Source organism: Panthera pardus, unplaced genomic scaffold (genome assembly GCF_024362965.1).
Source record: "Panthera pardus isolate Hobbes unplaced genomic scaffold, ASM2436296v1 HiC_scaffold_8, whole genome shotgun sequence".
Taxonomy (NCBI): Eukaryota; Metazoa; Chordata; class Mammalia; order Carnivora; family Felidae; genus Panthera; species Panthera pardus.
In genome coordinates this window covers 57791755-57818491 of record NW_026527013.1, presented here as the reverse complement: position 1 = coordinate 57818491, position 26737 = coordinate 57791755, and the positions used below count along the sequence as shown (strand labels likewise).

The window sequence follows — 26737 nt, the reverse complement described above, 5'->3', positions numbered from 1 at the left end:
GTTAAGATACCATTTGTGCAAAATGTAAAAACGTGCAGAATAACGTGAGCTATGGCATAAGGATTCATACACATGTAGCAAAAAAATGTAACCTACATGGGAGTCATCAAGCCCTAGCTACTTCAGGGAAGGAAGGCAGGTAAGAAGGTTCAGAGGGTTCAATACACCTGTAATGTTTTCTCTATTTTGGGGGGGGGGGGGGTTAAATAAACCAAATGAGACAGAGCACAAGCAGGAGAGGAGCAGAGAGAGAGAGAGAGGAAGACACAGAATCCGAAGCAGGCTCCAGGCATCGAGCTGTCATCACAGAGCTCGACGCGAGGCTCGAACCCACAAACCGCGAGATCGCGACCTGACAGGAAGTCTGTCGCTTAACTGACTGAGCCACCCAGGCGCCCCTGTGATGTTTTCTTTCTTAACATGAGATGAGGGGGCATCAGAGGGACTGCAAGCTGCCTCGGTTCTCCTGCCTCCTGGTGTCTGCAGCCTGGAAGGTAAGCAGGACCTGGGACATGTATATCACCAATAGAATACGGCAAAGGTGATAGGATGCCATTCCCGGGATTGCGGGACATTATATAAAACTCCCTGGTGTTGGCCACTCTCCAGAGTGTGTGTTGCTGGCTTTGAAGGAGCAAGCTGCTGTGAATCCTAAGGCCACGGGGTCCTCAGTTGTGCCAGAACCTGAGCGAGGTTGGTAGCAGAGCAGACCCTTCCCTAGTTAAGCCTCTGCCGAGACCCCAGTCCTGGTCAATGCCTTGAGGGCAGCCTTGTGGGACCCCACTAAGCCACGCCTGGGCTTCTGCACTGTGTGCGTGGTTTTAAGCTGCCGAGTCTGGGATTTGCTGTGCAGCTTAGAAAACTAGGGCCGCCCAGGTGGCTCAGTCGGTTGAGCATCTGACTTCAGCTCAGGTCATGATCTCACAGTTCGTGGGTTCGAGCCCTATATCCGGCTCTATGTTGACGGCTCAGAGCCCAAAGCCTACTTTGGATTCTGTGTCTCCCTCTCTCCATGCCCCTCTCCTGCTCGTGTTCTCTCTCTCTCTCTCAAAAATAAATAAACATTAAAAAAATTTTTTTAAAAAGAAAACCAATACCGGGGGGTACCATGGTATTTATTCTAGTATTAGCTATCTTTGTGGGTGTTTGAAATATTTCATCATTGAAATAAAAAGGTTAAGAAAGATCCCTTTGGCGGAAGAGACAAGTTGCAGGGCACCAGCCGGGGGCAAGGGCCAGGGAGGAGGCTGCCGCTACAGCAGGCGAAGGGACAGCACGGGGCAGTGTGAGGTGCAGAGGAGACGCTCCGATGCTGTCCGGACGGTATCGGCAGTGGTGCAGTGTGATGTGCGCTTGTGTAAAAACGTCCCCTCCGTTCCTGAATTCTAAGGAAAGGGAGGGGCCCATCGCAGCAGCCCCTCAAAGCCTGGGAGACCTGGATCACAGCCCCACCCCAAATCAGTACAGCCAAACCCGGGCGGGAGGGGTGGGGAGAAGGAGAGGGACAATGTTTTCCCAGGGTCCCCGAGGGAGCCCCGCAGTGCGGGCTGGGGAGGGACAGATGGGACGGCGGAAGGAAACAGCTGCAAAGGGTCCGCCAAGTCCCCTCTTCAAGAAGGAAACCCCCCCACCGCTAGCCTGCATACCAGAGGGAGCCATCCTGTTCTCCCCCATCCCCAGGAAATGAGACCCCCATCCCTGCCTGGCCCTCAGTTTCCCCAGGTGTACAGGAGGGATGATCTGTGGGGACCCCGACTGGTTGGGGGCAGGCTGGGGGGGAAATACTGAAAACACCTACTAAGTAGCCAGGTGTATCCCACTGGCACTCCTAGGGGACCCTGACAGCCTTAGGGGACGTGTGGGAAGGAAGAACAGGAAGATCAGGCGGCTTGCCCACTTCTAGGAGTAGAGAAGGACACTGAGTAGGAGTAGAGACACTTCTAGTAGAGAAGGGAACTCTGTCTGAAGAGCGGTGGGCTGAAATAGCATCAGAAGGATATCTCCTTGCTAGGTAGGCTCTCCAAGGACTGAGACCCCTTGGCCCCCTCATCCGTAAAACAACCCTGCAAGGTGTGGTCACGTTTTACTGATGAGGAGTCAGGATTCAGAGAAGCTAATCCACTTCCTTAGGGCTGCACAGCAAGGGAGAGGCAAGGGTGTCCGCACCACACCCAGGCCTTGTCCTTGAGGGACATCGGTTAGGGCCTGGGGAGGCCCTGAAGGGCTAAGGAAAAGGAGAACTCAAGGTTTTCTCTAGGCTCTCTGGGGTTTTGAAGGATGAAGGGGAGGACATCTCAGGGAGAAAGACCAGTCAGAAATAAGGCAGAGAAAAGAACACAGGTGTTTGTGATGATTCTTTATTTTTTATGTTACAAAGGCGGCACAAAGTCGTAACACAGTAAAATAATAGCACAGGGGCATCTGGGTGGCTCAGTCAGTTGAGTATCCCACTCTTAACTTTGGCTCAGGTCATGATCCCAAGGTAGTGGGATCAAACCCCTGTCTGACTCCACAAGATTCTCTCTCTCCCTCTGCCCATCTCTCTCTCTCTCTTTCTTAAAGTTAAAAATAACAACAATAATAATAATAATAGCACAAATTTATAAAGTCCAAAATTACCCTCTCCCCCATCCCCAGACTATCACACTTCCCCAGACTAACAACTATTATTCATTAGGTATATATCTTCCATTATTTTCCATATCTACACAAACATTTAAAAATTTTTTTCTAACGTTTATTCATTTTTGAGAGACAGAGAGAGACATGGTGTGAGTGGGCGAGGGGCAGAAAGAGAGGGAGACACAGAATCCAAAGCAGGCTCCAGGCTCTGAGCTGTCAGCAAAGAGCCTGATGCGGGGCTCGAACCCACGTACTTTTCCTGAGGGGAAAGATGGAAAAATGGCCCTGCAGACATAAGAGTCCCCTCAGAACCAGACCTTCTGCCCATTTTTAAGTGACTCACCTGACTCAAAATCGTTTGCAACGCACCTATACTTTTGCAAAACATCATGCAGCCAAGCAAAATTTGTCTGCTGGCTGGATAAGGCCCCATGCTGCTGGTTTCAGATCTCTGAGTTAGGTGTTCCCTCAGTGAGATGCTAACCAGTGAGTTTTTCCAACTCCCCTTGCTTGAATAATCCTTCCCCCTTGCACTGACTCAGGATACCTCCTTCATCATCCACGATCTTGTAAATCCTAGGGTCTATTTTGGGCTTACTGGAGTCTGAGCCACTGATCTCCTGATTCTTACAGTAGAACCACAAGGTTTGAAAGATTGTGATTGGGACACCTGGGTGATTCAGTCAGTTAAGCAGCCGACTGCAGTTCAGGTCATGATCTCGCGGTTCGTGGGTTCGAGCCCTGCGTCGAGCTCTGTGCTGACAGCTCAGAGCCTGGAGCCTGCTTCGGATTCTGCGTGTCCCTCTCTCTCTGCCCCTCCCCTGCTCACACTCTGTCTCTGTCTCTGTCTCTGAAAAATTTAAAAACGAAAGAAAGAAAGAAAGAAAGAAAGAAAGAAAGAAAGAAAGAAAAAAGAGATTGTGATCATAGAATCTTGTTTAATATTGGAATGCTTTACACACACACCTCGCTTTTATGTTCCTTAATTTTCTGACTTGTGCTGGTCTTGTTAGTTTTTGCAGATGAAGTTTGGAATTATTTTATCATTTTGCTTTAAAAAAACCCCACACACAGTGGACTTTTGATCTACTGCCTGGTGCTATGAAGTCACTTAGGGCGGTCCACTCACCTTAGGAGAAGCTCTCTGGGTGTTTGCCTTCTTCCTTGCCTCTCGGGGGATTCGTCCTTCCTTTCCATCAGGTGGATGGCAGACATTCCTCCCAAATCTTATTCCCCTGGGGCAGTGTCCACTGACTGTTTCTAGTGGTGGTCACCAGGAGGTGGGAGGAATTTCTGGGGAAGGACTGAGATGGTCTCTATGAATTACAAAAGGGGGCTTGGTTTCTCACTACAGAAAATGGGAATAAGAAGCTGGGCCTGGAAGCGTCTCTGTAGAAGGAAGGGAGGAAGGGGCCCTGGGCCAGGCAGCCCCACCTGGGTGCAAACAGATGGAACAAAGGCCAACCCACCCCAGGCGCCCTGGCGCCAGGCCCCCGCGGAATCATAAAGGCACCATCTCCCAGCTAAGGCGGCCACTTGCGACACTTGGCCTGCCTGCCTGCCCTGCCCTGCCCTGCCCGGGAGCTTTGAGGCCACAGAATCGAAACTATTTACCCGCACAATGACTCGGGCAGCAGGAGTCATTGTTAGCCCTGATTATTTTATGGAAGAGGGAACAGAAACTGTAGTGGCACGAGTGCCTGGGGCTTGAACTTAGGGCCTCCGAAGCCACCATACCTCCCCCGCTCCTGGTGGTCGCTCACCGGACACCATCCCTACCCCCACAGTCTTCCCCAGCTCTGGCTGCTGGCTTTGTCAGAAACAACCCCTTCCCTCCGTGAGTTTCCTGGCAGCCAGAGAGAGCGGATTCATGGGGACAAGACGTGTGTGTTTTGTCCCCACCAGAACGCCAACAACTACCAGGGTCGACAAACATTCGGGAGAAGTGAATGAATCCATTCGACAGATATTTGGGAAGCACCTACTGCAGGCCCGTTAGAGACAATGGAGACACAAGAGTGACAGACACAGTCCCTGCTCTCTTGGACCTGACATGGCAGGGAGAGGGGATCCGATCATCTGTTTATTTCTTGCTGGCTGCTTCTGGCACTGGGTGCTCCCAAAATATTGCTTGGCAGTAGGAAGGAAATAAGACCAGGGTAGTAATAGAGAAACAGGGGTGGGCAGGGGGGGGTCTTTCTGTGGTTCTTCTGGGCTCTGGGTTCTGGTCTTCAGGTCCAGCTCGGGGATGTAGAGTCTAGGCCCTGGGCTCCACGTCCTTGGTGCTACACTCTGGGTTCCGAGCCCCACGCTCTAGGCTGTGAATTTGGGGGGTCCATGCTCAGGTCCCTAGGTCCTGGGCTCCGTGTTCTGGGATCTGGATTCTGAGGTTCAAGTTCTAAGCCACCATCTCAGAGTTCTTGGATGTAAGTTCTGGATTCTGAGCTCCAAGTTCTAAATTCTGGATTTGGGAGGACAGCCGCTGTGCTCTGTTTTGGGTCTGCTTCCTGAGTACTGGGGTACAGAGTTGTGGACTCAAAACTCTGGACTCCCAGGTTCTGGTTCTGGATTTGGGGCCAGGTAATAGCACCGTTTGCCAGAGGCCAGGTAGAGTCGTTACTGTGTCAACTGCTCACGGGGAGGAATTCTTGTTTGTTTCATCAGGTGGTGTAGCCCCCGTGCCTAGAACACGGCCAGGTGTGGACGAAGGGATCGCAGGCACACATACGTGCTCACTTGAGTACATGATCATATAGACACACAATCCCACCATCAAGAGCCAGGGCACAGAAGGGCACGACCATCCCTGCCCTCAGTGTGGGTATAATAGTTGATGGGGGAGGGTGGGCCAGAATGCTGTGAGCTGGGGAAGGGCTGAGAAGGCCACTATGGATTCAGATGGGCAGGCAAGTGCACATCCAGCTACACACCAGGTCAGTTCCTGCCTGCTCTAGGTGTCCATTCTACAGGAAAAGGACGTGTGCAGGGTGGTGGCGGCAGAGCAGGAGCAGAGGGCTCCTGAGTCAGAGACCCAGGGATGCTCCTCCCACTCTGTCCTGCTGGGCTGAGGTATCTGGGACTTCACAGGAGGCATGCTGGCCTCCACGGGACTATTGCTTCCCCAGCCCCAAGCAAGCACCCTGCCAGCACCGGCAGTCTGCAATGGGAAGAATGACAGGAGGGCCTCCTGGCTCACGTAGACATCAGGGCTGCCAGAGAACAAGGAGGTTGGCCATCAGAAAGCCTAATCGTCAAGGACTCAGGGTACCAGAGATGGTGATTAGGGCCAAAAGGAGTCATCCATCAGAGACATATGAATAGAGTAATGTAATTAGAGACAGTGGCGTCATGGGAGATGACATCATTCAAGCACGTGATCAGAGGTGGTGGCTGTACATTGAGGATCAGGAGGTGGTGTTCAGAGGTCTTGGTGATCAGCAGGATCGTTGATTGCATATATCATTCGTCATTGTTCTGGGACATGGGGGACTAAGGGTGTGAGCCACAGGAATGTTTGTGAAGGAAGTATCTGGTGCTCATATTCTTGACGACTGAATGTAGAGGGGACATCAGTGATCACATTCAAGGGCTAGAGGCATCCAGAGATCCTGGTGGTGGGTGATCTACTGGGGACCAAAGGCAGCAATGGTTAGAGAATTTAGTGACCGGAGACACAGGTGACTGGTGATACCGATGACCAGGGGGCTGGCAGTCAGTGTTCCTGGTGATCAGGATATAAGGGACACTGGTCATAAGGGTCCTGGAAGATAAGACTCCACAACCCCTATGCTGGACACTAGAAAGCTGGGTGATTAGCACTGAGGAGACAGGGATGTTGGGCACCAGAGCCACTGGTGACCACATGGACAGTCAAGAAAATTTGATAGAAGAGGATCCCATGATCAGTGATATTGGTCATCAGGCACCTTGTTGGTTAGAGATATTGGTGACCGGAGACAAGTGACCAAAGTCATTGTTAAGGAGACACCGGTGAGGAAAATAGTGTGATTGGTGATATTGGAGACACATGTGAGTGCTCAGATCTATCAACTACTAGAAAACCATTGATCAGTGACATTGATGGTCATGCTTCTTGGTGAACTGAGTGCATTGGGGACCAGCACAATTGGAAATCAGGAACATGAGTGACAAGAGGCACCAGTGATCACAACATGGTGAATAGAAGTACTAGGAAAATGCAGTGGTGGTCAGAGATGTTGGCACCAGACACACTGAATATAAATATCAATGAATAGAGGTGCTGATCGGTGGTAGGAGATACTCATGACCAGGTATGTTACCAGCGAGCCAAAACAGTCCCTGGAGACCCTGGTGATCACATTTTGTGGCTGTCCGTGACCAGACATGTCACTGTCAGAGGCATTGATAAAACATTGGTTGACTGAGTGTTGGTGACCAGTGTTATAGTAACCAGATGTCTATGGTCACAGGCTCTCGTGATCAGACAGGTCACTGACCACAAATATCAGTCATGGTGGCTATCTCCAATGACCAACCTCATTGATTGAGGATGACAGCAGTCAATGACATCAGTGATCAAAAACACTGGTGATCAGGTTTGTCAATGAACAGGAATATTGAGGACCAGAGAGGACAGAAACAATTGCTGATCATCTGGGAGGAAGTGGATGGGGACAGGGGCGGAGGCAGTCTTCTACAAGAGTCCCAGGAAAAGGATCAGTGTGTAAGCCAAAGGCTGGAGAAACCATGGCCTCCCCTTGTATCCCCAGTATCCACCCAGCCATCAGGACCCCCAATGAGGTGACAATGAGGAAATTCAGATGGGAGCAATGCAGGGGAGGGGCATCAGGGTCTCAGACCCCAGCCAGACAGGAGCCCTTCTCTCCAAATCACTGGGCCGCGCAGAACCCGTTAGGTCTGACCACTAACCTCCACACACAGGACTCAGCAGCCTGGGAGCCCACAAGATCGGCCAGAGGCATTCACAAAAAGTATTTTATTATTCTTAACAGTATTCACTTCAAAGGAATAAGAGGATAGCATACAATTTTTTTACAGACAATATATAAATGTTGTACATAATTAACAATAACTTAGTTCACTAATCCAAAATAAAACAAGCCAAATAAAACATAAAAACAGAAAATACTGCGGATTCTTTTTCTTATGCGGATACTAGTACAAAATAAGTTACTTCTGGCTGTGGTGCCCCCGCAGCGATCGCCTACCCATATTGCACTTGGTCGACTACATCAGCACAATCCTGGTCCTGGGCCGGCCCTCGCCGGCCGCCGCACCCCACCACCTCCGCATACAGAATCTAAGCTCGGACACGGTTATGTACAGCTGTACCTTGGGAAGGATCCAGACAGCCACAGCAAAGCAGAGCACAACCCAGGCGTCTCCAGGGACCCCGGCAGGGTCGTGGCCTCTCCCTGGACCCACCCCCCAACTCCTGCCTCTGCCACCTGCCAGACCAGCCCCTGGAGGCCAAGAGCAGCCAAAGCCCCTCCCCAGGCCCCCGGCTCCCCGTTTGAGGGCTGTGGGATCCAAGAACTTTTCCAAAAATAATTGCGAAGCTACAGCCTTGGTTTGTAGGTTTTATTCCTTTCCACAGCAAGGGCTTCCGTGGCAACGTACAATTGACTGGACCCAAAATGAGTTTAAAAATAAAACAACTAACTCCTCAGCGAGTTAAGCTTATGCAGTCTTTTGTATATATATATATATATTTTTTTTTTTCTTTTGTCTCAGAGTGGGAGGGAAGGGGGTCGAGGGGTGAGCAGAAAAAGGATGTTATGTACAGGGGTCCACCTGGCAGAGGAGTCAGGCTGTGGCTCAGGCTCGTTAAGGGGACACGGGTCACACCAGCTTCGGCCTCAGAGCCAGGGGAGCAATCTGGGAGACATTTCCCCTCTCAAGAAAATGTTGTTTCCTTCCTGTGACCCAGCCCTGGCCTGGGAATCTGCGCAGGACCGCCCATGATTGTCTCTGCCCTCCAGGGCCGGGCTGCCAGGGCACACACCGCTCAGCCTCCCCGGGCCGGTGGTGGTCCGGCTATACTGGCTCAGCCCAACCTGAGCACCAGCTGTTTCAGAGAGGGAAGCCAGAGGGGAAGATGCGGGCCGAGGGCCCCACACACCTGCCCCCAGAGCCCTAGCAAGCAGGTGGGCCAAGCGGTACTTGACGCAAAAGACCCAGAGAACCTAGGGCTGCTCGGACCTCCAAGTCTCCCAGTCCTTGTTAAAAACAAGAGCAAAATAAATTACTTTTGCCTACTCCCTTCTCCTCCCCAAAATGGTCTTCTTCATTTGTCCCCTGCCTCCCTCCTTTTCTCTTCAAAAAGTTGTCCGTTCTGTTCTCCAAACAATCGTCCGTGATGGAAACCCCACCTGGGCAGGAAGCCGGGCCAAGACCGCCCCCCAGCCTGGGTGAGGATCTTCACCGTGACCTCTGACGGCCGAGTGGAGCACCCACAGGAGAGGCAGCTTGGGGCTCCGACTGGGCTGGCGGGAGTGCCATCAGTCTTCAGGGAAGGGCAGGCAGCTAAGGGTTTGCCCCCCCCCCCCCCCCCCCCCCCGCCTAGGGGCACCCAGCCTCGCACCGCGGGCCACCCTCCTCGGCATCCGTCCGTCCATTTGTGGGGGGCCGTCCCTAGCCCATGGCGGTCACCATGCTGGATGGGTGGGGGTGGCCAAAGGAGAGACTGGAGGAGGGGTGGATGGGCGTTGGGGTGGGCAAGATGTGTCCCGAGTGGCTGAAGGGTGGGAGGTGGCCCACGGGCGCCATGTGTCCAGCCAGGGCGGCGGCGCTGAAGGGGGAGGCCTTCTCCTGCATGCACTTGGACAGCTCCTCGAAGCACTCTGCACCTTTCTTGTTCTTCTTGGACTTGGTGGACATCTTCCGGTTCCTAGTCTGGATCCCTTCCTTCTTCATGGTCAGCGGCCTGTTCACCTGGGGGCAACCACAAAACTGTCAGGGGGGTCTAGTTCCCTTCCCAGAACAAGACCCCACCCCCCAGCTTCCACATGGCGCCAAAGGCGGGTCTGGGCTCGGGACCCCACTTGCAAACGCCCTCGGCCCCGCCAGGGTCTTCCCATCAGCCTGCCGCCCTTTCAAGAAAGGTCTCTTTCACTGTGTGGGACCCGCAGGCCAGGCCGTTGAGCCCACTAAGTGCCAGCACTGCCCCCCATCGACACAACCGAACTCCACACCCACCTTTTGTTTTAAAAAGACACCACTTCCCCAGACCGCTGCTGTGGAGGCCACACTTGCAGCCAGCTTGCCCCCTCTTATGGGAAGCCCTTCTGGCACTTGGGGCTTGCCCGCCAGGGGAACAGCCGCCTCCCAAGCCAAGCCACGCTGGAGATTGTGGCTGGGGCCCCGCGCCTGGCAGCACAAAGAGCCGCGGTCCCCGGGGAGGGGCGGGGCGGGCCAGGGAGGGGCGGACTCACATTGTGCAGCTTGTAGTAGAGGCCACAGGCGTTGCAGACAGGGTCCCCGTTGGCGTTTCGGCGCCATAAGGTGGTGGTTGTCGTCTGACAATTTGCACAACAGGTGCCGGCTCTCCTGGCGGCCGACTGGGAGGGGAGGGTGGCGTCAGCAGGCTGGGCTCCCACGCCCCTCCTCGACCTCCCTCCCCGACCCTCACCCCAACCCCCCGTCCCTGCCAACTTAGCCCAGGAGCGGGAAATCTCACAGGGGAATCCAAGCATCTCAGAAGCCATGGAATTTTAGAATTTGAGACCTAAGCCATCGCAGAACTCAGAATAAAGAACTCTCAGAAGCCTGATCTCAGAATCAACAGGGGCGCAAGAGCTGAAGAGAAAAATCAGCCACCGCCCCCAACCCTTAAACTAACTCTATAAAAGGGGAAACTGAGGTCCTGAGAAGGGCTCTTTGGTTTAGAAGCCTGGCTCACATGTCCGCACGACTCTCCACGACCCACAGTCCTGGGTGTGACCTCGCCTGAGGCCAGGGCAGGGACGTCAAATGTTTAGGGAGTCTAGAGCGGCACCGTCCAATATGATCGCCACTAGCCAGGTGGGGCTGTTTAAATTCAACTGAACTACGATTTAATAAAATTAGAACTTCGTTCCTTCCTTTGCACAGCCACATTTCAAGGAATCCACCGCCCCAACCATAGTGGGCAGTGCAGATCCAGAACATTTCCATCACCGCAATGCTGGTCTGTCCCACACCCTGTACCCCAAACCAGAGTGCTCACTGCCCCGCAGCCCCTCAGGGAATGCAGGCCAGAGATGTCTGGGAATAAGTGCCTGGTTTCTGGAAAAGGGAAAAGTGAGAGAAAGTAAGAGAGTCTTCACCCAAGAAAGCAGATCTCCTCTTGTGGGCCCACCGGCCCAGCCCCACAGTGACAGAATGTGTCTGTCCCCCGCAACACTCCCCAGTGAACCGCAGGCAGCAGGGCTGGGGTTGGGGGAATGAGACCAGCAGAGGCCAGGAGGGCCCTAGGCCGGAGCTCCAACCTCCTCGACAGCAACAGCGGAGGGACCTGCTGGTCTGCTGCCTCAGAGGCGGGGAGGGTGAGGGTGAGTAAGCAGCCTGAAGCTGGAATTCTGACTCAGGGGCCAACACCGTATCCTCCACCCCTACCCCCACCCGGGGCCCTCACCCCGCCCGTGCTCAGGGTGGGGAAAAAAAAGGGGGCCCCCAAAGCGGCCAGCGATTTAAGCCTCATAAATCACTTCGCCCTGAAAAAAATATATTTATTATTCTTAGCTTTTTACGCATTATTTGCAGAGCGGAGGGTATTAGAAATTTCAAAACAGCCCAGCGAGAGGCAGGACTGAGCCGAGGAGAGGCTCTAAAACTCGCGGAGTCCGGAAACAGATACGCGAAGTTTCCTTATCTTCAGGCTGCAGATGTCCGGATAGGAAACTCCGGCAGGAGATCCGAAAGGGCATTTTTTTAAATCACTCAAATGAAAATACACAGTATAGGTGACTCCATGGAAAAATAATAAAGGGCAGGTTTTTTTGGTGGTTGGTGTGTGTGTTTTATTTAAATAAGCGTGAGGAGACTGTGTTCTGGGCTACAAGGAAAATTACTTCATGGCCCTATTTTTAAAGAGAGCTAAACAGAGGCCAGGGGACAGGAGTTGGGCCCTTGGACACTCAACTTTGGGGATCCCTGAGCTCAGTGGGGGGAGGGTACCTGGTGGGCTGCAGAGGGGGAAATCTGGCCTGAAAAAAAATCTGGCCTAAAAGAAGGGTGACCCCAAGCGATTTAAATGGTAAGAGGATTTCAAGAGGCAACGCAGCTGCATTTGAAGGGTTTGGTGGTGTTACTCTTATTTTTTAAATAAGTTGCCGGCTCCAGTCCAGGTCAGCGTCAGGGTGCTGCCCACCGGCCCCCTCCCCAGCCACCTGCTGCCCCGTGCCTACCAGTCTCCGCTTAGGCTTGATGAGTGGCCGGTTCTGCCCATTCATCTTGTGGTAGAGCCCGCAGGCGTTGCACAGGTAGTGCCCAGTGCCGTCCCGCCGCCAGAGAGGGGTGGCTGTGGCCCCACAGTTGACGCATTCCCGGCCTTCTGAAGGGGGACAGGGAGAGACGCCGGCCCGCTTAACGGATAATGTCGAGGGGAGAGACGCAGGGGTGGGCCAGCGCCAATCAGGCAGCCGTCTGCCTCGGCCCGGATGCTTCAGGGGGTGACTTTTAGCTCCAACCCTGGGCAGGAAGAGGGACCCAGAGGAGGCTTCCCCGCCGAAGGAGATGAGTTCTGAAAGTAGCTTTAAGGCCAAGTCTCCCTCTTCAAAACCCTGGCTTGAAGGAAGGGAAACGGGGCTGGAGGGAGGAGTGGGGCCAGGGCCCCAGGGATTCTGGGCGCGACAATGAAAGGGTATTTACAGCAAACTTCGCCGACGGCAGGGCGGTGGCAGGAGTGGCCCAGCTCGACCCGGCCGGGCCTGGGAGGACTCTGCCTTGCTTTCTAGTTCTGCCTCTTCGGTCTGTCCCTTTCCCCAACTTCGTCCGCCACCTTCCGATTGATTCTCTGCCCCGCGTCCTCTGCCCTCAGCTCCTACCCTCTTTCTGTTCTCGGAGCAAGGGAATTTCCTTCTTTCTCCCCAGCTGCCCTCTCTTCCGCTGAGGCCCTAGAATTCAGTCCCGGACTCGGATACAAGGTGTTGCTCTTTAAAATAAAACACATCCCAAGCCCTTTCGTTTTGAAGTTAAGCAGACTAAGTGACCTTGGTCTTCTGTCGGTGGTGGTGTTTTTGGTTTTTGTTGTTGTTTTAAAAGGCCATCTGGAATTCAAATACAACGTAAAACAAACTTGGGAGAAAGGGCTAATTTAAGGCAAGGTAGCTGGCCTGAGAACAGGGGCCCTGGGGTGGGGCTGAGGTGGGTGCCTGCGACGGTGGGGGCAATCAGGCAGGGTAGCTGGATGCCTTACATCGTGTTGCCCGGGAAAAATTTTTCCCCATTTAGTTTAAACTAAATTGTCGATATAGCTGGGCAAGGAAAGGTTCCTGGACTCAGGAGTAAAAGTTTTAAAAATCTTCTTCTTCATTAGCTTAAAGGGATTGGAAGGGAGGCATTGACAGCGAAAGCCCGTGCTAGCTCCGGTTTCTGCTCTCCAGCCAGGTTCTCGGACGGAACCAGTGTGGCCCCAGCCGTCTCCTCCGGCAAAGGGGCAAAGCTACCTACAGCTTCGTCGCCTCACTCCAGCCTTCGGGGAGGGAGAGTGAAGGATGCGCCAGCGGGCAGGGAGCAGGAACGACTCCCGGGAATGCTGCTTTGGGGGAAATCTCCCAAGGAGATTGGGAAACATCGAAATCCCAAGATTTGGACTGCCTGACTTGGAGAACCAGATTCCTTAAGGGTCTGGAGCGTACCCACAGCACCCACAGCACGCACATGCACAAAAACACGCACACACAGCCTCGTTGCTGTCGCTTGCTACTGCATTCCCTCACACAAGTCAAGAGGCTGCTCAAATTTTCACTTAAGATTCAGGGAAGGGAAGGGGGAATCCCCGGTCTGGGTTCAGTCTGGCAGTGGCCAACCTTGGAAGGAAGGGTGAGGAGGGGGAAGGGAAATGAACTTTGGGGGCGACCCTGGACAGTTAAGGAAAGGGCAAAAGTTTTAGGGCTCCCTCTCCCCCATTCTGGGTTCTCAAACGTCTGTTAGGGTCTATTAGAGAGAGACTTCACCCATTCCCAGATCTGGAAGACTGGCACTGCCCCGCCTCCCATATCATAGCCCCCGACCCCCACACACAAAAGCACAGATCAACCCCACTCCCACTGGCTCCCTGGCACCTGTCTTTACCTGAACAGGAGCGTGCCTTGCTGCGCTGCTTAGGGGTGAAGCTGGAGGCAGGGCCACCCAGGAAGCCTCCGGGGTGGAAGAGTCCGCTGCTGTAGTCGTGAGCAGCGGCGGGCACATAGGAGGGGTAGGTGGGGATGGGGTGGTGTGTGGCAGGCTGGGTGCCCATGGCAGCCAGGCCTGGGCGCAGGGGACTGCCGCTTTCCATCTTCATGCTGTCGGTCAGTGACACCTGGTACTTGACCCCATCCTTGTCCTCCCCCCGGGCTGCATTACCCCCTGCGGAAGAGGAGGCTGGGGAGGCAGCCCCGGTGGTGCTGGGGTCAGGGGACACTTCCTTGGGCGGAGTGGGTGGGAAGCCAAAGAGGTGGGAGCCAGAGTGGGCTGCAGTGGGAGTGAGGGAGGCCACAGAGCTCCCGCTGCCTCCCCCGCTCCCACCCCCTGCCCCTGGGTACACGGAGAGGGGGCCTCCGGGGCCTCCAGCAGCTGAAGGGTGCAGCGGCGTCTTGGAGAAAGGGCTCACGGTCCAGGGATTGTGGTGGTGCGCTGCAGCCGCGGAGAGGGCTGCTTTACCCCCATCGAGCCAGGGCAACCCCGGGCTGTGCAACAAGTGTGGGCGGCACATCTGGCCTCCGGTCAGGCGGGCTGCGGGAGGAGGGAGAGGGGTCAGGGTGCGCAGAGGCCGAGTCGCGCCATGACAGATACACGGGACCACAACTCACAAAACAGCTAGCAGTAACATTCTTCCCAAAGAAAACCAGAAACATAATACCTCAACCGGTAATAATCAAGAATGTCAGTCCGGAGCTGAAGGACAAGTGGCACCCGAGGAACCCCACCAGACCAGGGTCTCGAGGGAACCCGCACAGGCCAGCTGGGAATTGGGCAAACACCCTGCGGTGCCCAGACCCTCCTCAAGAGGCTGCTGCCCCCACCTTTCCCGCCCCAATTTTTCAGCTGCCTCGATTCCTGCGGAGCTCACATCCGGGAAGCAGGCCGCCGGGCCCTCCTCCCCTCCCGCGCCCGGCGCGCGGCGCACGGCTCCTGGGCTCCCAGTCACCCACTGGCCTTGGGCTCACCGTGCGCGGGGCTGTAGGAGACGCGCGCCCGCGCGTGGGCTGGGTTGGCGTAATAGGGGTTGCCCTGCGAGTCCAGGTGGTTGAAGAAGACGTCCACCTCGTCGGGAGGCAGCAACTGCGCGGGCTCCATGTAGTTGTGCGCCAGGCCCGGATGGTGCGAGTCAGGGTGCTGCGCGTTCAGCACGGCGGGGTGCGCCATCCAGCGCGGCTGCTCCGGCGCCACCTCCATGGCCTGTAGTGGAGGCTCGGGATCTGGGCCGAGGCGGTGGCGGCGTCCCTGCGCGACGGAAGGGGGCGTGAGGGGCGCCGCCACGGCCTGACACCCCCAAAGTCCCGCCACGCGGAGTCCCGCACGCCGCTGCGCCCCAGCAGAGCCCGGCCGAGGCACAGTCCCGGGTGGGAGGAAAGCTCAAAGCTCAAAACGAAAGGAAGGCGGAGGAGATCGGTCAGCCGCTCACATTCACATGGTGACCCCCAGTCCAAGAGCCACACATCCGTGCACACCGGCTCACACACGGGCACAAGCCCCGACACCAGTGACCCCAACAAACACAAACAGAGTCTCACTTTAAATCGGACACTCACACTGACCCCCCCCCCCCCCCGCCCTCCTTCCCGGGACACAAACGCATAAACACAGACTGAAAGTTGAAGACAGGCGCCTGGGCACCCACTGGGCACATGATCTTAGCGACACGCACATACCTGCACTTGGCGCCGGATACACATACCAGGTTGACGACCCCCCCCCCAAAAAAGACACACACACACACTAAGCCCCAGCGGCTGGGCGCCAGCCTCCCCCCACCCCCGCCCCAGCTCACTCCCAGGAGGCACAATCAAGACCTCTCACCAAGGCACACCAAAGCAGTCACCCGAAGCCTGGCCCCGGCCTTGACCCACCGAAAGGACCTCTCAGAGCTTGGCGCGCCCCAGGCCCCCCGCCACTCTCGCACCCCAAACTTACACACGCAACGCCGCAGGGAGGGGGGCCACGGCCTCGGGGACGGAGGTTCAGCACCGGCGGGAGCCCCGGGAGTGGCGGGCTCAGGAACCGCGCTTCAGGCGGCTGGGCTCACGGAGTAGGAGCGGGGGACAGCGCGCGCCTCGGCCTCAGGCCCGCCCGGCTCCGGCCCCTCGGCATCCTCCGGCCGCCCTGGCGCCAGCTCGCGACTCCTGCACAGACATGAAGCGGGGGCCGTGCACGCCTAAGAAGCCTGCGCCAGCCAATCAGCGCCGCGCGCCGCCCAGCCTCCGCCCCCCATTGGCTGCGCCCGCAACTCCCGGACCGCCGGACTCCCGGACTGACCCGCAGGCCTGCCCCCCTCCGCCGGCGGGCCCCCTCCCAGCGCCCTCCCGGCGGCCCCTGCTGCCAGTGCCCCCCGCCGGGACCCTCACCCCACCGGCCGACTGCTGCGCCCCCTCTTGCGGACGCTCCTGGATCCGCCTAACCCCAAGACCCTCTTCCCAGTTACTAACCAACTGGGGACCCCCTCCCCGGCAGCCTGGGTCCCGCACCCTCTGGGCGTCTGGGTGTCCTCTCCCCAGGACCCCCGCTCTTCCACTCCCTCAGATCCCACCTCCTTTACCACTGAACGTGGCCAGTTGGAGTCCCAACTACCTACCCAGGCTGTTCCCTCCCCCGACTCGGGCTATGGCTGAGCAGGGGGTTGGGAGGACAGCTTCGAGACAGCAGGAGCGGTGAAGGGCAGGAACTACGGGGCTCGAGTGGGCACCTGGGCCTCGGACAAGAGGCCGTTTAGGACTGTGCTTGACCGGGTGGAGGTGGCCTGGCTGGCGGCTCCAGAGAGGGGGAGGGGGCGTCCCCTTCCCGGGCGTGGCCTTCGCAGACCAACGGGCCGAACTGCCTGGGGCGAGGCCATGGAGACCCGGACTGGCGCCGGCGCCGGCTCGAAGGAGACGCCTCCGGGCAGGAGAAGGCATTTCTCCCTCCTGGGGGTCCCTAAGGCGGCCCCTGGGGAGAGGGAGGCGATAGACTGAGGGCTCTGTCCCCTAAGTCACCTGGAACTGCTCTCCACACACCTCCAATGCACAGATCCAGCTCTGTGGGTGGAGTGGGCTCCCGTGCACAAATCTCCTTGCTTTCTCCCATTGTACAGACATAGGAGACCGAGGCTCGAAGGGAGCCTATGGCCGACTGGGGGGGGGGGGGGGGGAGGGTCGGAAACAAAGAACTTTGGGGAGACTGAGACAGGTGCGGGGGTAAGGGGGGAATAATCGTCGTCCTCCAGCCCCTCTCCCTTAGCTGGGTCTACGGCTCTCGTAGTGGGAGCCCAGAGGGATCCCAGGTGGGTCCGGGACAGGGGAGAGGGCGGGGGTCCGGGCCACCCCCGGGAGGGTGGGGGGAGGGGCGGCGGGATTGACAGTCGGTAATTGGGTAACTGGAGGCGGCTTCTCCGGCCGGGCGGCCCCGCCACCGCGACGCCGGGGCCCTGACGTCACCCGATTCGCCAGGAAATGAACTTTTTAATAATCCGAGGAGGGAGGAAAGCCCTTGGTCCCCTCGGCTCGGGGGGCTCCCGGCCAGGCCCAGCTCCGCGGGAGCGCCCGTCACCCTCTCCCAGACCAGCTCTGGGCAGCGCCGGGGGGCGCAGGCACAGGCTAGGGGCCTCCTCCTGCCTTTGCGTCCGGCTGTCCGTTGATCTGTCCGAGGCCCTGGCGGCAGGTAAAGACGCGGGGCTGGAAGCGCAGAGCCCCATTTGGCTGGGAACCAGCGCGTCTTGGGCGCTTGGGGACCCGCCTGCCCTGGCGGCCCGCTGCGCCTCCCGCTCCGCTCCACTCCGGGGCGCGCGGAGTCCGCCTGGTCTACTCGGAACTCCGCTCCGCATAAGAGGAGGCCAGCGCCAGCTGGGTAAAGCGCGCCGGGGCCGGGAGTGGGAGCGCGAGGCCGCGGGCGCCGGGCCTCTGCGGCCAGGCCGGGCAGGTGATTGGCCTCAGTGCCTTCCGGTTCGCGCTACCCGAAACGCGCGCGGTCTGGCCGGGACTCGCTGCCTCTCTGTTCGTCTGTCTCTCCTCCCTGCCTTTAGTTTATGATTCTTCATCAACGCGTAAAATGCAATCGTCGGAGCCTCGAGACTGTTTTGCGTCCCTGGAACCTAGCAGGAGCTTATCAAAGACACCGCCGCCCCGGGGACAATCCCTGGTGTCAGGCAAGACTGCCCGGCCAGCTCGAACCCCGGGACCCAGCTCAGGAGGCAGCCAGCCGCTTGCCAGACCCGGGGCCGCGAACGCCGGAGCCGAGCGGAAGATTTCCGTGGGTCTGCGATCCGCGCCTCGGCTCGCAGGGAGGTGGCTACTCTGGGCGCTCGGGAAAGCAGGTAATTCGCTTTATTTTCCCCAAAGGCGTGGTTCAAATTACCCCCGTTCGGGGTGGGTCTGCAGTTTAATCATTACGAACTCGGCTAAAAGCCCCTCCGAGGCAACCTGAAGCCCCTCTGGGGCAGCGTCTTGGGCCACCGCAGAAGTGGAGGTGACCAGCCTGGCCGGGCCCCCAGCCTGAACGGCAGCCCTGAGCTGCCCGCTGGCCTGGCGCAGAAGCGAGCGCTGGCGGGGATTTAATTACCCCGCTCGGCGGCTCAGAAAATCGCCGCGCAGAGGAGCTTAGCAGGGCAGTTAAGCAATGCTTGAGCAGGGGCCTCGGGAGATCCGTACGAGTCTCCCTTCCCGCAATCCCGGCCTAGAGGGGAGGAAAAAAAAGGGCGGGGGGGAGGGAGCCCTGCCAGGTCTCTTGAGGCCCCGAGGGTGCCTTCCTCCAAAAGGCAGGCAGGCAGGCAGCCGGCTTGGCGGAGGCCTCCACTATGGTTGGAGCTCCTGCGTTGGACGCGGGACTACTGCGTTCTCCCGCAGGAACGAACCCGCCTGGGAGAGAGAAGAGGGGCGCCAGGCAGGAGAAGGCCCAGCTGGTCAGTAAAACACACCTCCCCCATCATGAGTGTGTGTGTATGCCAGACAGACCAAGGGCCACTAGTCAGGCATCTTGCCCAGTAGGCAGCAAAGACCATCCTATCACTTGTACCCAAACAAACGTCCGGGGAGGCTCAGGGCAGCCCCCCCCCCAATCAGCTTGGATTGTGGGGGGGCACCCTCACACATGAGGAAACAGATTTATTTCGGTTTATAGCCTGGGGCTTCAGGGTGTCCAGAACACCTTCAGAGGGACGTGACCCCTTTTCCATGTTTCTGTTGGTTTCCAAGGGTTGTTGCTAATGCGGGTGCTGCGTTTTGATCGCACTGACAAGCTGTCACTTTCCTTACATGAGAACAAGACTTCAGGAAGGACTGGCGATGGGCAGCAGAGAAACTGAATGTTCCAACAGCCTTTTTCAAGTAGCCTGAGATTCCCCGAGAAAGCATGGGTCCTAACGGCTCAAGATGCTTTCTCTGGGGAGCTGGAGGCTCAGGGATCTGAGGCCAGGTTCTAGTGGGCCTCACCCACCGGCCTCGGCTCTCAGCTGCCCCTGCCCGGTCTTCCCCTCCCCTCCGTGCCCTTTGTTTAAACTTCCCTCATCCAAGGTGGCCCCTCTGGGACCATAAGTTTGCCCTCTCTTTGTAACCTAATTCTTCTCGCCTTTTCCTATGGGCATCTAATTGGCCAGCGGTGGAGGGGAGATTCAAAGAAATCAGTTTGCTTAAGGACTGTCTTCCATAGGGATATTTAATTGGCAACCCAGCGACCTTCGAGCCCCACACTGGGGATGTGCCTTGAGGGGTACTGAGGAGGAAGAGGGGGCCTGCTTTAGCCAGAGGGGTTCAGAAGTTCCCATAGGGTAAGGCCTCAAATCTGCTCAGGCCTGCAGCCATCCCCCCCACCCAGGGGTTCTGCAATGGAGGGACCAGGACTCCAACAGCCCCTTCTGCTCGCTGGGGTTCATTTTCAGCTCCCCAAATGTGAAGGCTTCTTCTCCTCTGGCCTCCATGATGGCTTTCCCACCCTTTACGTCTTTAGGGCCGTTTCAAATCGTAAAACCCGGGCTGAGAAGTCTCAGCGCCCTGGGCTGAGGTGCCTGCGAGATCATGTATCTCCTTACCAGGTTCTAACCACCCACCTCCAAGCCGTACAGCCTCCCCCATAGGCCCTGCTGAGACCTGCAGACAATCGGTCAGCGTTTCTCCTTCCTTCAAGCACAGGCACGGTTTACTCAGACAGCCTGGCGGTCCTGCGGCCCGGCAGCATGACAACTGGTAAATCCGTTTCGTTAGACGCAATTTGTTTGCAATTTGTCGACCCGGCTGGGAAACTCTCTCCAGACGCCTGGGTAGCCGCAACGGCCCTACCTGCTTCTCAAATCCTGCCCACTCATAAACGAATCCCAGCTCTAGGTGCCTGTGTAGACCCGGAGCTCACCGCCAGATGTTCCCGATCCCCGGGAGACGTAGCTTTTTCCAAAACAACGAATTTCCTTCCGTGTTTTCCGGGAAAGGAGCGGCCGCCACTCCCGGGGGCCCTGAACGCCGGATCTTTCCCCTTGCGGTTGGGGCAACCTGGAGTTCAAGCCTGGCCGCCGCCGAAGGATTCTGAATGCCCGGCGTCCAGACAGACCCAGACCGCCGTCGTCTACGCCTCCCGGCGGCAGATCTCGGAGCCCGCGGCGGCCCCATTCTTATTGAAATCCCACTAAACAGATTCCGGCTCCGGCTTGGGGCAGGGGGGAGACTTCCAGACCCGGCGCTCTCCCCCACCCGCACCCCAGCCACACAGGATAAAGGGCCGCGGGGCGCAGCGCGCGGGGGCGCACGCAGGAGCGAGCCGGGTTAAGCCGCGCAAAGCCGGCGCACGGGACCAGCCGGCAGGTGCAGCCGCGGCTCGGCGGCCGGGCTTGGGCGCCTCCGCCGCCTTGGCCCGGAGGTGGGGGCGGCCGAGACAAAGACCCCAGCTCGGGGGCCGGGAGGTGGGGCGCTTTGCGAGGTATCGGGAATAACCCGGGCTCGCGGCCTATGTGTGGCTGCATCCGAGAAATGGGAAAACAAGAGGCCCGACGCGGGCCTACTGTCCTCGACTCCGCAAATACTCCCTCAGCATCATGCCCCTATGACCTGGGGTTCGAGCCGCTGGTACGACCAGGGCGAACCCTGAAGGCCACAAGTCAGGGGCCACGGGCTAGGGGGACTGCGTTTGGGGGGCCGGGTGGTTCAAACCTGGGGACTAGAAGGGCCCTGGGGCCAGGCGGAGGTGGGGGTACTTACCCAGCGAGGTGCGGCGGGCGGCGCCCCCGGGTGGACGGGGCCGGAGCGGAGCGGGGCGCACAGCGCGGTGCGTGGCTAGGTGGGCCCACAGGACCCCGGTGCGAGCTGTCGGCGTTCACCAGCAGGGCCCGGGTGGCGCGCCGAGTGGCCGCATGGTGCGCGGCGGGCCGCTTTTGTTCGCCTGGTGGCCGACGGGGGCCGGCTGGGGTGGGGGCGAAGGCAGCCTGGAGATAGAGACTTGAGCGGCGAGCCCGGGCGGCGCTGGCCTCGTTACCTCCCTCTCGCTCCCGCTGCCTCTCCCTCCCCTCCCCCGGCCGCAGCGGCCGCTGCTTTTTATTTCGACAGCACTTTGAGGGGGCGGGAGCGCCGCAGGGGGGCAGGAGGGTGCCCAGAGCTCTGCGCCCCGTTTCCCTGGTCCAGCCGCCGGGCGGCAGGCCGAGGGCCGGAAGGCACTCAAGGCGCAATACCTTACTCGCCCATACTCCAGACTACTCCCGCCCTCGCAGGGGCGCCGGAATGAGCACCTATTCTCTCAGGGGTGTAAACTCAGAAAGCCCGGGACGTCTCTTTTTCGAGACTCTCCCCGGGGACCCTCATGAGCCGTGGCCACAAGCGCTCACACACACACGTACACAGCCGCCTGCTCCTCCTTCTCCAATTCGCTTCCAGTAGTGCTCACACATGCACACTTCTGTGCACACGCGTTAGCACACACAGTTGTGGCTACGTGAAAATTCTCAGCCAGGAGATCTGGGTCACACTGACATGCACGCGGGCATACACCCAAATGTAGCTTGACAATCTGGCACACACGCGTGCACACACACACACACACACACACACACACACACACCTCCCTCACTTCCAGGCTGATTTTGGCTAAATGTAGACACATGGCCTTTCCCTTCCAAGCCACCTATACCCTCGCCCCAATTCCCAAACTCCCAAGGAGACCAGAGCATTTCAGGAGTGGAGTTTGAGGCGGCCCCCTGGCCCATCCCCAAGGAACCCTCTCAGGAAAGAGAGGGAGTAGAGGGCTTGTCCTCAGAAGGCTGGGCAGAGGAGCTGGGGTGTGGGAATCTTCACCCCAAGAATGCTAGGGGAATCTGGCCCTTGAACTTCCAAAGTCCCTACATCAAAATTCAACTCCACAGTGGGGGTCCTCCGCTCCCCACCCCCCCTGCCCCGTCCCATTCCAGCTGCCCTGGGGAGTGAAAGTGGCCTGGGGATCTTTGGCCCAGAGAGAAAGTGCTTTGCTTTGGAAGGACTGGGAAGTCCCTGGTCCTGGGAAAACTAGTGTGTGCCCGAGAGAAGTGTCCAGCCCCCCCATCTCTGTGGCCATCTGCTATCTGTGGGTCTTTCTTTGAAGCTGATAGTGACTGTGTTGCACGTGTATGTGCTGTGTGCGCTCGGGAGAAGATCTATCCTGAGGGCCCCTGTGTGTCTGTGTGCATCTGTGAGCACGTGGGAAGTCTACAAAACTGAGTATATTAGCACGCCCATTTCTTCTTGTGGGTCCCTGGGAGTTTTATATCGAGAGTCTGTGTTCTGTGGGTCCCTGAGAGTTTGTGCTTCATCATGTGTGGCTGTTTCAGAGCATGACCCCAAAAGTGCCTGTGGGAGAGTGTGTCTGTGGAACTGGATGTGTGTCCCTGTGGCTGTGTATCTGTGAGATCATTGTGTTCGTGAATCATATGATGGGAAGTGGGTATTTCCAAGTGTTTATTTATAAATTGGTGTGTGTCCCTATGTGGGTCGGTAGCAGTGTGTGTCTGGGTATCCTGTGTCTATGAATCGGAGCGTGTGTGCGTGTGTGTATGTTCTGTCCGTCTTTAACAGCACTGGGTATTGGGCGTGTAACGTTGTATCTTTGGACGGATGATAGGAGCGTGGACAGTGTATCCAAGTGTGTCTGCATATCTGTCTACAGCTCCACGTATGAACTGATACGTGTTGGGGTGGGTGTTTGTGTCTGTTTATCTAGGGTGTGGACATCTGTGTGTATGAATGTATCTTGGAACTATGTGTATGTACTTCTCTACCCAGTACTACCCTGGGTCTGTCGTCTGGGGAGGCGTGTGTCTCTGGGTGACACATATACTGTGTGTCTTCCCAGATCACCCACCATCCCTAACCAGCAGGGCAGACGGCCAGTGGAGCTCTGGGGTGCCATTTGCCAGGGCACTCTCTGTCTGTCTGTGGGAGGGGGAGATGAGCTGATAAGGCTTATCTGCCGACGCCAGCGCCATGCTGAATAACTGCTCTAATGAGGTGGCCTCGCTGGGACCACCCGCTCCCAAGGCCCCCAGCCTCACTGGGGAGGGGCATGAGGGAGCCAGTTCGGGGGCACAAGAGCAAATCCCCGTGAACCCAGCAGCGCCTGAGTGTCTACCGAGGCTTTTCTAGTTCTGTCTTGTTTCTTCAGAGGGGGGTTCCAGTCTTACACCCCCACCCCACCTGCCATCTCTCTGCTGGGCTGGGCTGGCCTCTGGTCTGCTGTCAGGAATACAGTCTTAAGAGGGTAGGGGGTGTGGATTGAGAGACATGGAGGCCCAGGGATGGAAAGACCCAGAGAAGGGAGAGGAGGATAGGGAGACCCGAGGACAGATTTTAAAAAGCACCGGCCATAGAGGGACAGAGACGCCAGTAGGGGCTGGAGGGGTGGGATGGGGACACGCAGGAACAGACAAAAACAAACAACTTAAAAGTGGCAGAAAGAGTCGGAGCGATGGGAACAAAAGCAGCAAACGCGCTAACCAGACACAGCCATGAACAGAGAAACAAGGGAGGAGAGATACAGAGAGGAGAGAGAGAGAGCAAAACACAACAAAAACAGAGGTATGGGAAGGGAGAAGGGAACCCAGGCAGGTTCCCAGAGCAGTGGGGAGAAGAGGGAGAGCGGGAAGGGCCCCAAAGAGAGCGAGGGAGAAGTAGGGAGGCCGAAGACGGGCTGGGTGGGACGGACAGACCGATTGGAGGACAGCGGCAGTGCCGAGCGCCGCGCGGACGCGAGCGCGGGAGGCCGAGCGCCAGGCTGCGGGCCGGGAGGGCGTGAGCGCAGAGCCCGCGGGCCGGGCGGGGCACCGAGGCGCGGGCGGCGGTGGCGGGCAGGGGGGTCCGAGCGGGGCTGCGCCGCTGTCCGGGGTAATTTTTCATCTCGGCCGGCTAATCTTTGTTCCCGGCGAAGATAATGAATAGCCAATCGTTATCTGCCCGGCTCCCGGAGGCTGCCCGAGAATGGGGTTGTACAGGGCTGGGAATTGTTTCCAAAGTGCCGCGGAATAAATGGTGTTCCTTATCTCTGCCTTCCAGATTATCGGAGCCCTTTCAGAGCGCGCACAACAAATGCGCCCGCCATCGAATGCATCATTTACCACCGCAGATCCGCGCGCTGATGGGCAGGCAGATAGCCGTCCGCGGGGGGCACGCCGGGCGCCCTGTGCCCGCGCCGCCTGCCTGCCTGCTTGCCTGCCTGCCGGGGGCACCCGCGCGTGCGCCCCCGGATGTGCCTGGCATGTTTGCATGGACATTCGCGTGTGCCAGTGGATGGGCACTGAACAAGAAAGGGTATTGGTGTGCATGCGGGCATGTCAAAGAAGTGTGCTACAAGAAAGCGCAGGTGTGCAAGCCCATGCTCACGGGCGTGGTGGGCGTGTGTGCTGTGAATGCCTGGGGGGGGGGGCCCAGCTGAGGCTGTTGGAGGGTGCACAGAGGAGGGGGTATTGCACGTGAGTGCGTAGGCACGAGTGTCACTCAGGGTGGGAAGGCAGGTGTGTGAAGGAGTGGGTGTGCAAATCCGTGTGTACAGGTGTGGTGGATGAGCGTATTGAGTGCCACAACGTACCTGCCCTCGAGGAGGCCGTTGAGGAGTGCACACAGGAGGCGGTGTCATCTGCCACTAGGTCGCGTGCGAATGTGTATATTCAGACACGGGTGTGTGCCTGCAGGTGTCCGACCCTACTCAGTGCTCTGGGTTCCTACGTGCCTGTAAGCATGCGCATCCGTGCATTCCTGTGACTGTCAGGAGTGAGTGTGCCGCGGGTCAGAGTTCACCCCAGTGTGTGCCTTCGGGGTGCACGGATCTGTGTGAGGGTGGTTGTGTTGTTGTGCATCTATATGCCTGGGTGTGCCCGGTGTGCCGTAGGAGGGGCCGGGGGAAGGGCGGTCGTTGGGGCCTGTCCCTGCGCCTGCCTGGGTAGGCTCAGGACACACGGGCCGGGACCCCTCTCCAGCGTGGGAAAGAGACAGCCAGAGGGGAGAGAATGGTGTGTGCGGGTGCGACAGACTCCACAGCAAAAGGGGTGGAATGTGCTAGTGACAGAAAACGGGGTGTGGGGGCGTGTAAGGGAGAAAGGTCTTCGAGGAGTTTGGGGACACCCAGGGGTCCCAATAGCCTCAACAGGCATGCCCTGCCGGAGGCCCCAGAGCTCCCCGCTCCGGACCTAGGGAAAGAGAGACCCGAGCCCCGCCGCCTGAGGTCCCCGCGCAGTGAGTGACACGCGCCGCCGACAAAGGCTGTATTTTTCCAGGCTCGCGCCCCGCCCGCGCGCGCGCGATGGTCCCCATGGCGACGCAGATAGCGCCGCAGCCATTTTCCCTATCTCCCCGGAGTCTATTATACGGCGGGATTAGCTCATCTCCAGGCAGGTCAAACCCAAAGTCACACAACCTGCGGCGCGGGCCCCGCCCCCCGCCCGGCCGCCCCTCCCCCGCCGGGGTCCGGTCTCTGCCCGGCGACCCTCGAGCTGCGGCCCTTGCGCAGGCGCAGAGCGCCACCTGGCGGCCACGGGTGGCCCGAGTTGGGGTCTCCGGGAGCCGGCAGCCTGAACTGGAGTCACCAAGCAGAAGAGCTGTGGCAGGGGTCCTTTCCTCCAGGAGGTGGACTCTCCCAGAAGCAGGGGCTTTGTTTTGTCACTGCTGTGTCCCCAGGGCTGGGCTGACGCACGGTAGATGCTCCTTAAGTGTTTCTTGAAAGGAGAGATGGATGGCAGGAAATTACAGACCCAGCAAACTGTCAAAGGTCATGCAGCTTAGTTGGCCACAAGAAATCACTTCTTAGACTGTATCCACTGAATTTAGAATAAAAGCCAAACTGTGCAATAGCCTTTGCTGACCACTCAGACCTGGTTTCCCCCTTTCTTGCTCCAGCGGGAGCAGCCTACCTTCTGTTCTTTGAACAAACCAGAACATTCCCACTCTCAGGCCTTTGTGTCTGCTGCCCCTTTTACCAAGAGTGTATTCTGCCTCTGCTCAGATGGCACCCCTCAGAGAGCAAAAACCGAGCCTTCCGACTTTCCTTGGTCGGCATTAGGCATTTCTTTTACAGTAAGGACTTAGCACATTGCAAAATAGTCTCCTCTCAGGGTGTGCCTGCAGCCAGCTCCCCTGCTCCCTTGGAATGCTAGGCTCCCTGGGGAAAGGGAGTCTGTTTTGCTTCCCAGCAGTAGCTCAGAGGCTGGGGTCTCCTCTGACAACTGGTTGGCGTTAGTCACAACTTAGGAAATGAGTGAATGAGGACAAGGAGAGGCCAGAGCAAGTGAGCCAGACCATGCCCTGCT

The 26737-nt window shown here is 57.8% G+C and overlaps 2 protein-coding genes across 5 annotated transcripts; one reads left to right on the top strand and one right to left on the bottom strand.

Annotated features, from left to right (window-relative positions):
* Nucleotides 1–7585: 7585 nt before the first annotated feature.
* On the bottom strand, nucleotides 7586–21791 carry GATA2 (GATA binding protein 2). 3 transcript variants are annotated; one of them, XM_053896994.1, is made up of 7 exons: nucleotides 21180–21790; nucleotides 15943–16151; nucleotides 14976–15252; nucleotides 13900–14541; nucleotides 12012–12157; nucleotides 10059–10184; nucleotides 7586–9558 (listed from the first exon to the last, which is right to left on the bottom strand). In XM_053896994.1, the coding sequence occupies exons 3-7, from the start codon at nucleotides 15202–15204 to the stop codon at nucleotides 9259–9261; spliced, it is 1443 nt and encodes a 480-aa protein (XP_053752969.1). In that variant the 5' UTR covers nucleotides 15205–15252; nucleotides 15943–16151; nucleotides 21180–21790; the 3' UTR covers nucleotides 7586–9258. The 3 variants fall into 3 exon arrangements, with proteins under 3 accessions (XP_053752969.1, XP_053752970.1, XP_053752971.1); XM_053896995.1 differs by lacking the exon at nucleotides 21180–21790 and adding an exon at nucleotides 16601–16896; XM_053896996.1 differs by lacking the exon at nucleotides 15943–16151 and having other exon boundaries at nucleotides 21180–21791.
* On the top strand, nucleotides 17402–26301 carry LOC109256054 (translation initiation factor IF-2-like). 2 transcript variants are annotated; one of them, XM_053896998.1, is made up of 3 exons: nucleotides 17402–17661; nucleotides 18023–18313; nucleotides 24492–26301. In XM_053896998.1, the coding sequence occupies exons 1-3, from the start codon at nucleotides 17454–17456 to the stop codon at nucleotides 24572–24574; spliced, it is 582 nt and encodes a 193-aa protein (XP_053752973.1). In that variant the 5' UTR covers nucleotides 17402–17453; the 3' UTR covers nucleotides 24575–26301. The 2 variants fall into 2 exon arrangements, with proteins under 2 accessions (XP_053752973.1, XP_053752972.1); XM_053896997.1 differs by lacking the exon at nucleotides 24492–26301 and adding an exon at nucleotides 19191–20201 and having other exon boundaries at nucleotides 17415–17661.
* The last annotated feature ends 436 nt before the right edge of the window (nucleotides 26302–26737 follow it).

What these genes read in the sequence shown, in the direction of transcription:
- GATA2 (XM_053896996.1), bottom strand. Translation starts at nt 15,204, where the DNA reads ATGGAGGTGGCGCCGGAGCAGCCGCGCTGGATGGCGCACCCCGCCGTG. An exon ending in CTCCTACAGCCCCGCGCACG is followed by an intron (nt 14,542 to 14,975) that starts GTGAGCCCAAGG and finishes CTCCTCCCGCAG; the next exon opens with CCCGCCTGACCGGAGGCCAG. An exon ending in CAAGGCACGCTCCTGTTCAG is followed by an intron (nt 12,158 to 13,899) that starts GTAAAGACAGGT and finishes GTCCCCCTTCAG; the next exon opens with AAGGCCGGGAATGCGTCAAC.
- LOC109256054 (XM_053896997.1), top strand. Translation starts at nt 17,454, where the DNA reads ATGAACTTTTTAATAATCCGAGGAGGGAGGAAAGCCCTTGGTCCCCTC. An exon ending in GTCCGAGGCCCTGGCGGCAG is followed by an intron (nt 17,662 to 18,022) that starts GTAAAGACGCGG and finishes CCCTGCCTTTAG; the next exon opens with TTTATGATTCTTCATCAACG. An exon ending in CTGGGCGCTCGGGAAAGCAG is followed by an intron (nt 18,314 to 19,190) that starts GTAATTCGCTTT and finishes TTGGTTTCCAAG; the next exon opens with GGTTGTTGCTAATGCGGGTG.